The sequence below is a fragment of the Eublepharis macularius genome, chromosome 12, assembly GCF_028583425.1.
Source record: "Eublepharis macularius isolate TG4126 chromosome 12, MPM_Emac_v1.0, whole genome shotgun sequence".
Lineage (NCBI taxonomy): Eukaryota > Metazoa > Chordata > Lepidosauria > Squamata > Eublepharidae > Eublepharis > Eublepharis macularius.
In genome coordinates, this window is record NC_072801.1 from 64,778,862 (window position 1) to 64,791,040 (window position 12,179).

The window sequence follows — 12,179 nt, forward strand, 5'->3', positions numbered from 1 at the left end:
ATGTTTATATTTTATTGTTCATGTTTAATATGCACCCATGTAGCATTACTGAGCAACAGGTTGTATTTTATGGTCTTTTTGCACATTATGCTGAAGGAAACCCGTTTGCTTTCGAGCATCCCAGAACCTCCTATCACAGCTGAGCCTCTTCCTCTTCCTCCCTCCTGGATTTATGAATCACAACAAACCTGTAAGAGTTGCTCTTGAGTCCTGAACACAGTTGGAGAAGCACTGGCAGTAGAGCACACACTGGGCGATACAGCTCGTCTCACTATCAATCTCACTCCTTAATCTAATGCTTGAATTCCAGTGCTGAAACTCCCTATAATTAGCAGTCACAGCATCCCAACAAATCATACAGTACACACACACATTTTGTTACTTTTTTTCCCAATCCATGCTCTATTCATAAAGGCTTAGAGATTAATGGATTTTCTGTTCATGGGCAGAGTTTTTATATTTTTTCAGTAGGATTTGAGTCTGTGCAACTGACAGAAACCCAAGTAGAAGAGCAGAAAAACACTGCTTTGTGTACAGTCATAGGCTTTTTCCTTCAAGCGGAACAAAACAAGAGGGCAAATTTAGCCATTGGTCCATACAATTTTCCATGTCTTGTTGACTACTTCTGGAAACCCTTCAAGAGCATAGCCACTTGACACCATCCTTGTGGCTCTTTCCCTCTTTCAGAAGAATCCCCATCAAGTGGAAGCCATGCAGTTCTGTGGGGGTGGACTTGAATTCTATGGCTGCCAGACCGACACTGACAAAAAGTGTCCATTTGTCAGCCAGAATATCACCATCTGACCCCTTAGAATTGAAACTCCTCCAAGGGAACCAGGAACCATCAGTGCCCTTTCTCTTCTTCACTCCTTGTTTTTATCTGCTTATCTGTTCTTGTCCCTAGGTGTTGGGGGTAGTGGAGCAGGGACAAGTATCTGCTAAAGGATCTGTTGAAGCCCTGATTGGTCTCTGGATTTCTGAGATGAACTGGGCTGACAAGATTCTTCCTCATCACCCTCTTCCAACTTAGAGCACCAGTCTGACTTATTTGGCTGAGGATCTAAGGACAATGAAACACACGGATGGAGGGCTTGAGAAAGGAAATGTGGAGTGAGCAATTTCAGATGGATTTTAACTACATCTTTGCACCATGGACACAGTGAAGATATTCCTCTGCCACTGCATTGTCCATGCTACCATCCACTAGAGCTTTTCCATGTTGTCAAGGGCCTTTTCCATCTGAAACCTGAAGAAGAAAAAGATGCCTTAGACATGTTGTTTGCAAGGCATTTCCACAAGTGTGTTGTTATCCTTGGCTTTCTCCAGGGATCTCGAGACAGTGTACAAAGTTCTGTACTCCATACTGGCCACACAGAAACTCCATAGGTTAGAGCATGAGACAGTGACTGGCCGGAGGTGTGGTTCATGGAAAAGTGGAGATTTCAGCACATCTCCCTGGTCCTAGACTGATGTTTCAATCACTATACGATTAAACCAATAAGGCTTATTCAAGCCCCTATAGCTTTCAAAACACAAAACAATTCCCCCACACCATGACTTAAATGCTCATATATCACCCTTTCTCCAAAGAGCCTCTGTGTTTTCATTCCCTGTGTGTTTCTGTCATTCCTGACAGGACAGAAGCATTTTATTGAACTTCACCGAGAGCAACTCATCCAGAGGACTGGCAACGTAGAAGGGATCTTGGATATCCTATATGAATCAGAAATCCTGGATGAAGAGCAATATCAAAGAGTCTTGTTAAAGAGAACCAACCAGGAAAAAATGCGAGTACTCTACCGGCTGGTGCCCACCTGGAACCGGGTTTGCAAGGACAAGCTGTACAGTGCACTGAAGATGAAGAACAAGTTCCTCGTCCAAGACCTTGAAGAGAGCTGAGGCAGCAAACAAAACAAAGCGATGCCTTTCTAGGCCCAGGGAATCCACCTCCACACACTCTCCTTCTTTCTCATTGATGTGCTAACAAACATGCTTGTGCAGAAGGATCTTATATAAGCAGTTGCATCCCTCATTTTGAAAAGAACCTATTTCGTCCCTGTTGATTTTCTTGCCTTCTCCCTCTTTGTGCAGTTCCCTGAAAACCCAAGAGAAATTCAGGTTGCATAAATTTTTACACAAGCCAGGACAACATTCTTTGATTTCATATGTTGTAATTTAGGGACTAAACATATGTAAAGTGCAAACACTTCTAACGCAGACAGATGCTATTTTCTAAAAAGGAAAGCATCTTACCGGACACCAACCACATATTACCAGAGACAGTTTGGTGCAGGGCCGGCGCCAGAGGTTCTGGCACCTGTGGCAACGTGCACGCGCGCTCTGCACGCACGCACGCCACGGACTGCGTGATGACGTCATCGCAGACATCATCATATGCCACAGGGGGGCTGGGCGGCGTGCGGACGAGTGCCGAGCGCAGAAGCTGTGAGCTGCTACTGGGGTGGCGCGCGGAGGCTGCTCCATGCACCGCCCCAGCAGCAGCTCACGGCTTCTGCGCCCGGCTGGGGCAGAGGAGCACGCAGCGGAGTCAGCCCCATGCCGCTGCCGCTACCACGCACCCCAGCCGGGCGCAGAAGCTGCGAGCCGCTGCTGGGGTGGTGCGCAGAGGCTGCGCCCGGCTGGGGCGTGTGGTGGCGGCGGTGGAAGCACGGGGCTGGCTGGCTGCAGCAGCAGCTGCAGCCTGCCACACCAGCTCTGCTGCGCGCTCCTCCGTCCCCGACACCCCCTCCTGCGCCCCCCCAGTGCCCTCGCGCCCGAGGCCAGTGCCTACCTGGCCTCAGTGGGCACGCCGGCCCTGGTTTGGTGCTGCGGTTAAGAGCAGCAGGTCAGTCACAGCTTCTTGGAGCTCTTTCAGCCTCATCCACCTCACAGGATGATTGTTGTGGGGATAATAGTAACACACGTTGTAAACCACTCTGAGTGAGCATTAAGTTGTCCTGAAGGGCCGTATATAAATTGAATGTTGTTGTTGTTGTATAGACTACCATTGCACATATTTGCTTGAAACATGTAGGTAACTTCTAAGAACTCCTTAAAACTTTAATTAAGCCAGGATTTTTTTTTGTACTGACTGAGCTACTCAGCTGGTGGGGCCTGCCCTTATTCTCAACATGTACATTTAGAAATAATAATTTTTACAGAGTCCACATCTTCAGCTTTATTTTTTTAAAAAGCTGGCCTTGCAATGGGCATCTTAAGTATGATGTGATCAGGGCCTGCAAAGAAATTTCTTACAAGACTCAGATTTTGGAAACTGGTGAGAGAAAAACTGTAGAAACTGTAACACTGCATAGCAGGGCTTTTTTCCAGCTGGAACGCAGTGGAGCAGAGTTCTGGAACCTCTTGAAAATGGTCACATGGCTGGTAGCCCCGCCCCCTAATCTCCAGACAGAGCAGAGTTTAGATTGCCCTCTGCGCCACCAAGGGCAATCTCAACTCCCCTCTGTCTGGAGATCAGGGGGCAGGGCCACCAGCCATGTGACCATTTTCTCCAAGGGCAACCCACTGAATTCCACCACCTCTTTTCCCAGAAAAAAAGCCCTTCTGCATAGTATTTATTTGTGTTGTGGCTAGACATGGGCACAAACAGCATTATGAACAGAAAAAACCCACGAACAGCCTAATCTGCTGTTCTTGAACAAGCTGTTTGTGAGGCCCCATCCTAAACGAACAGGTGGTCGTTGTAAGCCTCCTCCCTTGCCTTTGGCAGCCATTTGTCAAACCAGACAGTCTGGCACCTGCAATCAATCCCCTTGGCAACTGGAGGCAGGGAGGGATTGAACTCTGTCTGAACTCCTTCTGGCTTTCCCTCTGGCTTTAACCCTTCGAAGAACTTCTAGACACACAAATTCCTAGTCCACCTTTACATCTGCCTCCTTTGACACTAGGAATCTCTTTGAGTAAGTGTGTGGCAAAACCATTCACAACTAGATCCTCTTGGGACCAAGTCTCCTGAAATAAGATAACATCAAATTTGGTAACACATTCAATGAAGGAGGTGTTGTTAATTTTACTAAACAACCCTGCAATATTCCAAGGTAGCAACTTAACAGAGAGGAATTTTCAGGGAATTTAGAACCAGTCCTCAAGAAAAAGCTGTTTGTTTCTATAGTCTCTGTGAAAGGAGTTGCATGTTGATCTTCATATGGATCACTCTGAATCCTGAGGGCATTGTGAATCCAAGATTGTAGCCTCCAACCAGGGGTCATTTTGTAGTAAAAGAGCTGGAGGAACTCATTAGCACAACTCATTAGCATAACTGATTTGCATATGTCACACCCCCTGACATCACCTATCCTGGCTGTTTTGGACCCAATCCTGGCCATTCATGGGTGAAATTGGGCCCAAAAATAGCAAAAAGGGGCTGAAAATGGCTGAAAAGTGGCCCAAAATGGTCAGGATCAGGCCACTGCTAAGTGGGAGAGTGATCCACCACCTGTCACAGCCTGATCAGGGCCGTTTCAGCTCCAATCCAGGCTGAAACGGGCCCAAAATGGCTGAGAGTCAGGTGGGCGGGGCTACTTGTCACGTGACCTCTTTGGGGAACTACTGGAACTGTGTTCCTGCGCATTCCCCCTCAAAATTAGCCCTGCCTCCAACCCAGAATCTGTTACCTCCACAGGAGACAATTCTCCTCTGTTTAGAACGGGTGAAACATCAGTAGACTATGTAGGGACCTCTTCAAGTTGAGACGAACAGATGAGGTGGACAACAGAGGATTGTTGTCTGTCACTGAGTATTAATAAGGAATCAGCCATTATATTAGTCATTCCAGAAGCTAATGATTTTCCAAGCTCCTCCTTTCAGCACCTATACACTTATCTGACAGCTCACTCAGCTCTTCAGGGTCATATAGGAAATCTCCATCTAAGTCATTGTAATTGCCATGCCCTGAGTTTAGAGCTTTGTTCAGGAGTTTCAATTATGTTCCCTCCCTCAGTAGTCCTTGCGGCCTCTGCCATAGACTTAGCAGATTTTTTCCAAGCACAACTTGATCCTTCCCTTTAGGGAATATCAAAGACATTTATGAGTCTGCCAAAACGTGTGTAGTTGATAAAGTTTTCTTAAGATCAGCAAGCCTCAAGGAAACATTTTTTGTTCCATCCTACAGGGGGAATAAAAGCAACTTTTCTCGCATTCAACTGTTTGTTTATCCAAAAGTTTCTCAGCAGAGCAAAGGGGCTAGTGCTTGGCAGAAGTGTAAGAAGTACTTCAAAAGCAGAAGAAATGCAAGTCCCCTTAACATCACTTGATTCAGGGTTCTCAACTGAGGAGGAGCATTTCCTCCAAGCCATCTGCAAAGGATTTGTCATTAGTGGGCGCTCGGGGAGGGGGGGGGCGGGGGGGCGGCTAACCTCGGGGAAAACTCTGACAGGAGATATTTGAAAAGTAGCAAGGAAATTTTTCATTCATTATCATTTTGAAAAGCATTAACAAAACAGGAACGATTAAATGCTAACCAGATTCTCTTGAAAGCAGGTGGACTAGGGAGCCATTCAGCAGCAGTTAAATCAACACAGTGAAGATACATTCATAAAAGTTTGCTCAGTGAATATTTAATTGTTTTTTGTGACTCCCACTTGCCTTCATTTATTCTGTTAGAAACAATTTTAGCATCACTTGATTAACTTGTAAAATCTGTTCACAGTTACTATTGCTATCAGACCTTGGAAGTTTGCTTGTTATAAAACTCACATTCCAGCTGTCCTTATTATTCTTGCTAAGCATATGCTTCTTTGGTAACTCAGGGGTTTGAGAGTTCAGGAAACCTTTGTTCTTACTTAAAACATTTCTGAATCAAGGTATTAAAGGATTTAGTAAGCAGGTCTAATTGTTAATGTTAGCTTACTACTTGAAAATAGAAATAGCTGAGTGAGCAATTAGGAGACATTGGTTCACCATAAACACCAAAGGATTACCTTGTAACTGTTGTAAATCAGATTAATTATCAGAAGGAGTGTTTCCCAAGCAGTTCTCCACTTCATTATCAAGCACATTGTCCTGGCAATTATTCATGTCCATGACAGGCCTAGGTGCTAATGTGGAATTAGCAATAGAGGACTCCCCAGAACTGAAAATCTATTTGAAATAGGAATAATTGATATCACGTGGTTATTACTTAAGTCTTCAGTGAGTTGAGCAGCTCATCAATTTTAAGATGTTTAGGAGTCTGTGTTGGTGCCTAAGTGTCTGGGCTCTACTTAAGAGCATTTTTAAAAGATCTTGCCAATCATAATGCCAAGGTAAACTACCAGACTTCAGGAAAGCAAGCCCTTATAAAAATAAGGCCTACTGTACTGGCACCAGAGCAGTTTTAATGAAAGATGTCTTGTTTGTACTGCAATTTAATGCAAACTTAAGAGCCCTGTGGCACAGAGGGGTAAGCTGCAGTACTGCACCCCAAGCTCTACTCATGAGCTGAGTTCAAGTAGCTGGCTCAAAATTGACTCAAAGATTATTCAAATTCAAAGTGCACACAATGCATAAATTTATAAATGTATAATTCACAAATATACAATGTTTCATACAGCTGCCAACAGATACAGCAACCAACCACTTTTATCTGCAAATATGTATGGTCAGTCAATAAAATGCAGAAAGTGCAAAATAGACAGCAGGTGGGGTTGTGTCCTTCAGCTGGCGTCTGCTCCCAGACGTCCTTGCCCTATGGTCATTCGGCCACTTCCGTTTCACACGTGCTGTCTTTACACTGTGCTTCCTCAGGGGCACACAAATTACTAAATGCAGAAGAACATACTTGTATGTAACACAGTTCTCACAAAACATAGATGCACAATTGAAATTGTTACAGTGCAAAATCTGTTAAACAATTATCAAACATTTGTTAAACATTTCTACTCACTCTGCCAGTTACTACCGTTAGCTCATACACCACAATTTCACAGTTACTTCATCAATGTCAGTGTAATTACAAGGGTGGATCCCAAGCCTTAAATACTCTGTCTGCAGTTAACCGGTTTCTGTGGTGTCTTAAAGGGAAATTGCTTACAAGAAGCATGATCAAAAAGAGTCCAGTAGCACCTTTAAGACTAACCAATTTTATTGTAGCATAAGCTTTCGAGAATCAAGTTCTCTTCGTCAGATGCCTGATCGAAACTGGGCAGATACAGAAGAGGAGTGGAGAAGAGAGAGGGAGGAGGAAGAAGGGGACATATATCACAAGGAGACAGAATGCAATTAGCGTGGAGGCAATCAAAACATTCCTTTGCTTGGAAATGTAAACATCTCCTTTTGGTGTGCAGTCAGTTTGCCGTATTAGTTTGTAGCAGTGAAAGTATCCAATTCCTATGTAGTATAAGCCTTCGATAACCACAGCTCTCCCTGCCAGCTGCATCTGACAAAGAGAACTGTGGTCCCCGAAAGCCCACACCAGGCGTCACTGGGCTCCCCCAGACCACGCCTCTGTAAAGGGAATCTGTTACCTGTGATAATGTGATAACCATTCATAGTCTCTATTATCTGAGTAGTTATCCGAGGAGGATCATTGAGCAGGCAAGCAGGAGAGCAGCGGGGGTAGATAGGAACCAGCTGCTGCAGGATAAGACCAGGGATAAAGATAACAGATTGTTTTGGGCAACTGAATATACCAACAGCACCCCAGCCATCAAAGAAATTATGAAGAGACACTGGCATATAGTAGAACACCTGCCAGGCTGTGAGGTCACCCCTTTCATTCGGTATAGGCGAACTAGAAATGTTAGAGACATCCTAGTACATTCAGACATGCGAGAAGAGAGGACAAGGGACACAAACCCAAGGGGACATTTTAGATGTGGACATTATAATGTTTGCAGACTAACTATAGAGGGACCAACATTGATGACTCCTGGGAACATTCCAATTAAGTTACAACATTTCTCCACGTGCAGCACAGCTGCGGTAGTGTATGTTATCAAGTGCCCATGCCTACTTTTCTATCTGGGTAGCACCACCAGACCGGTCAAGATCAGGATCCAACAGCACATGTCCAAAATCAGGAGGCAAGTGACAGAGGCTCCTTTGGCGTCACACTGGCAAACCAAAAAACATGCTCTAGACGAGATCAGGTTTGGGGTCCTAGAAGTAGTGAGCAATCATGGCAATAAATCAGCACAGCGGGTGCTGTTGCAGAGGGAGGCAAAATGGATTTATGAGTTAAGTACAATGACCCCTTCAGGTTTAAACAATGAATGGGATTTATCAAGCTTCGTGTAAGCAATTTCCCTTTAAGACGCCACAGAAACCATTTAACTGCAGACAAGAGTATTTAAGGCTTGGGATCCACCCTTGTAATTACGCTGACATTGATGAAGTACCTGTGAAATTGTGGTGCATGAGATAACGGTGGTAACTGGCAGAGTGAGTAGAAATGTTTAACAAATGTTTAAGAAATGTTTGACAAACGTTTGACAGATTTTGTACTGTAACAATTTCAATTGTGCATCTATGTTTTGTGAGAACTGTGTTACATACAAGTATGTTCTTCTGCATTTAGTAATTTGTGTGCCCCTGAGGAAGCACAGTGTAAAGACAGCACGTGTGAAACGGAAGTGGCCGAATGACCATAGGGCAAGGACGTCTGGGAGCAGACGCCGGCTGAAGGACACAACCCCACCTGCCGTCTCTTTTGCACTTTCTGCATTTTATTGACTGACCATACATATTTGCAGATAAAAGTGGTCGGTTGCTGTATCTGTTGGAGGCTGTATGAAACATTGAACATTTGTGAATTATACATTTATAAATTTATGCATTGTATGCACCTTGAATTTGAATAATCTTTGGTTTATTGGTTAATGTTGCAGAGGGGACTCTATTTTTTCTTAGCTGACTGCACATCCCCTAGATTTGGTCTTTTTGCTTTGTCAGAATTGACTCAGCCTTCCATCCTTCCAAGGTCGGTAAAAGTTTCCTGAGGATAAAGTGTAGATGATTGGGGAAGGCAATGATAAACCATCCCGTAAAAAGTCTGCCAAGAAAACACCCCTCCATGGGTCAGTAATGACTTGGTGCTTGCACAGGGACCTTTACCTTACCTTAATGCAAACTTAGGGTCAGCCTAGGGTCAGCCAGGCAAGTGTTCAATCAAGTGTAGAGTGATGCAACTTTACCTGGGAACTGCAGTTTTCAAAGGCAGAGCTAGACAGGATTGAGGGGGGGAAGGAAGGATTCCCTCGCTGCCCTTTCTGCGGGCTTCTCAGCCGCCGCCACCCTGCCCCCAGAGTCTAGCTGCTATTACTGATAAGGACATTGATGAAACATAGCTTGGGGTTCAAACTAGACAATATTGCAAGAGATCTGTGTGATCTTTTATTTAAAAACAATGTAAGCAACCATGTGGGGCTGCTAATTTGATTGCAGAAGTGGAGCGCGGCGAGTTTTAAACCTTTCCTCCTGTACTGTTTTCCCAAACTAAATTCCCTCCCCGGATCCTAGTGCTAATTCTACAAGTGAAAGTTAGACAACACCACTCATGCCTGCACCAGCACAGGACCCTGCAGGTTCTTTGAAGTAACAACAAAAGTAAACTGTGGTCATAGAGTTCCTAATCTCATCTGTTTTTTTTTTTAAAAGACCTGGCAACTGATCTGCTTATCTTCATAAGACATTTAAACAGCAGATTCCACCCAGAATGCAGGGGTGGGAGAGGGTCATTCCTCTCCCCTGGCGATCCTGCCTGGCTCTGTCTTTGAGAACTACAGCATGTGAATGAACACTCGCCTGGCATCTCGTTTAGCCTGACCCTTAATTTCCCTTGCAAGACTTGATTGTTCGTGATTTTGAAATACATATTAAAGATGGAAAATATACAATTCCCTTAGACAGAGAAACTTATGCAATGGGTACATAATATATCAGTCTTTTTCAACATAAAAGAATATACAGAAAAAGCAAATGAAAAAATGAATTTCACAAAATTATATTCTACTGACAGCTGCATTAATCTACCGCATAGGCATCTAGAGCACATATACTACATATACTAGCAACAGAACCAATTGTGTTTAACAATACAGTGGGCTCTAGCGGGGCCTTGTGAGGGCATACGCCAACCCAGCAGCATCCCTGTGCTCTGCAGCGGGCTGATTTTGGCTTGAAATGGGCCAAAATTGGCCCAGTATGGAGTGCAGGAGTACTCCAGGGCCTGTCCTGCCACCCTAACAGTGTTCTTGCACTCCACACCAGCCCAATTTGGCTTCAAACAGGTGGGAATTGGGCCAGTGCAGAGTGCAGGAGCACTCCAGGGCCCATTGTGCTGCCCCAGATGCGTTCCTGTGATCTGCACCAGCCCAATTCAGCCTCAAATGGACGGAAATCTGCTTCTGCAGAACGTAGCAGCACTCAATAGCCCATTGCAACACCAGCCTCCTCAAAGTGTGCACAACCCTCCAGAGGCCCCAAGGAGGCTGCTGCAATAACAAAAAAGCTGGTGTGGGAGTGCAGCCCTCCCCACCAGCGTGCCAGGTGGTAGCACCGGGTCACGCTGGGCCTTCACGCGGCTGCTGAGGAGCCTTGGGAGGGGCTGGCCTCCCCACCCCCTCCTAAGCAAGTCATATTCGCGATGACTCTTTATCCTTGTGCAGGCCAGAGTGCGCCTGCGAACGGATGAAAAGTGAGTCATCACCAATATGGCTTGCCTTTTATATAGTAAGGTTCCAAAAGAGAAAAGGTCAGAGTTTGATGACAGGACCATACAAGTTATTATGGTAGGCTACTCAGTCAAACGCAAAGGCTACAGGATTACACATCTATGCACCAACAAGATCAGCATCAGCAGAGCTGTTTACTTTGAGAGTGAGGAACTCCCACCTGCAGAAGGGGACTGCACAGAAGTGAACAGCCAGATAATGTATCTTGATGTGAACAGTCTGAGAGAAGAGACATCAGATCCAGAGATTATCCTGATTGACAGAACAGCAACTGCTGCCTCACCAGAGATGCCTGACCAAGAGGGAGACACAGTAGAAGGTGAGTAGGGTTCCCATTCCCCCACCCTGGGCAGGGGATCCCCCAACCCCACCCTTCCCCCCGCGCTCACTTACTTGGCCAGCAGGGGGGGGCGCTTCCTGGGGTGCTCCCTCCCCGGGCAGTGTAGCGCACCCCTGGTTGGAGGGCGTGCTCCCTCTCTTGCTGCCACCACCCTCTCCTGTTGCTGCTACTATGGCCCCTTTCCACCAAATGAGAGTGGGCCACGGCCACAGCAGCAAGAGCAGTCCACATCAGCGAGGACAAGGCCACCTTTGACTCAGGGACACCCTTTGACCCCTGCATGATTATATCATTCCAGGAAGTGACGTCATCACACAAGCCGGGAGTGCGTATGCAAAGAAAGAAGCCAGGGTAAGTGCCGACTCCCAGTCCCCCACTGGGAGAGCCCAGGGACCTGGAGATCTCCCATTGAGGGACTCCAAGTGCCGGGCAACCCTAAAAGTGAGACAAGGCAATCAATGCAACCAGCCAAAGGTTGGAGATGTGCCTGCCTGGTTCCAGGAATCCCTCCTCCTGCCAAATCCGTCTTTGGTTGTGAGGTGCAGTGCCTGGAGGCAGGCGTTAATACATTGACAGCTGCCTGGAGCCATCAATGTAATGACTGGTGCTCCTTAGCTGTTTCTGTTTTAACAGAGATGATGAACCTGCAACTCTAAGCCCGATGCATTTTGAAGGCAGTTTTTTCCTGTTGGTTCCATATAAAGCCCACACTCCCTTTTTCCTACCAGGGAATGGTGCTGGCTCTCCCCAGGAGTCTCAATCTCATTGCCGTAAGACGCAGCAATCATTTAAGAATGTGCAAAGGGTCTTTTCTTTAGTTAGCACAGAGTAACTTTATTCAGCAGGAACAAAGAAAGAACACAAGGCCTAACTCTGGCCCTCCCTAGCAGACCTTCAGCCAGTTTACACAGACAAAAGTAAAACCTGGACTGGAAGTGCTCCAGATTTTACTATCCTGGGACTAACATAAAACATGAAACAGATTCCAAAGCAGCTAGGAGAGAGTTCTTGTTGCAATTGTGTTCATCCTGTCCCTGGGGTCATTTCTGTATGACACCATTTCTAACAAGAGCCTGTTTTCTGTAGCGGTCAACGCATTGGGCTAGGATCCAGGAAATCCAGATTCTAACGCCATTCTACCTGAAAGCCTTGCCTGTGACCTTGGGGCT

General features: G+C 45.8%; 1 protein-coding gene across 1 annotated transcript in view; it reads left to right on the forward strand.

Moving 5' to 3' along the window:
* Positions 1 to 10,724: 10,724 nt before the first annotated feature.
* Positions 10,725 to 12,179, forward strand: part of LOC129339545 (uncharacterized) — a 44,485-nt gene continuing 43,030 nt past the window's right edge. Inside the window, exons 1-2 of the mRNA XM_054994127.1 lie at positions 10,725 to 10,989; positions 11,309 to 11,361. Of these exons, the coding sequence (XP_054850102.1) occupies positions 10,725 to 10,989; positions 11,309 to 11,361 (318 nt within the window). The remainder of the gene's footprint in view (positions 10,990 to 11,308; positions 11,362 to 12,179) is intronic.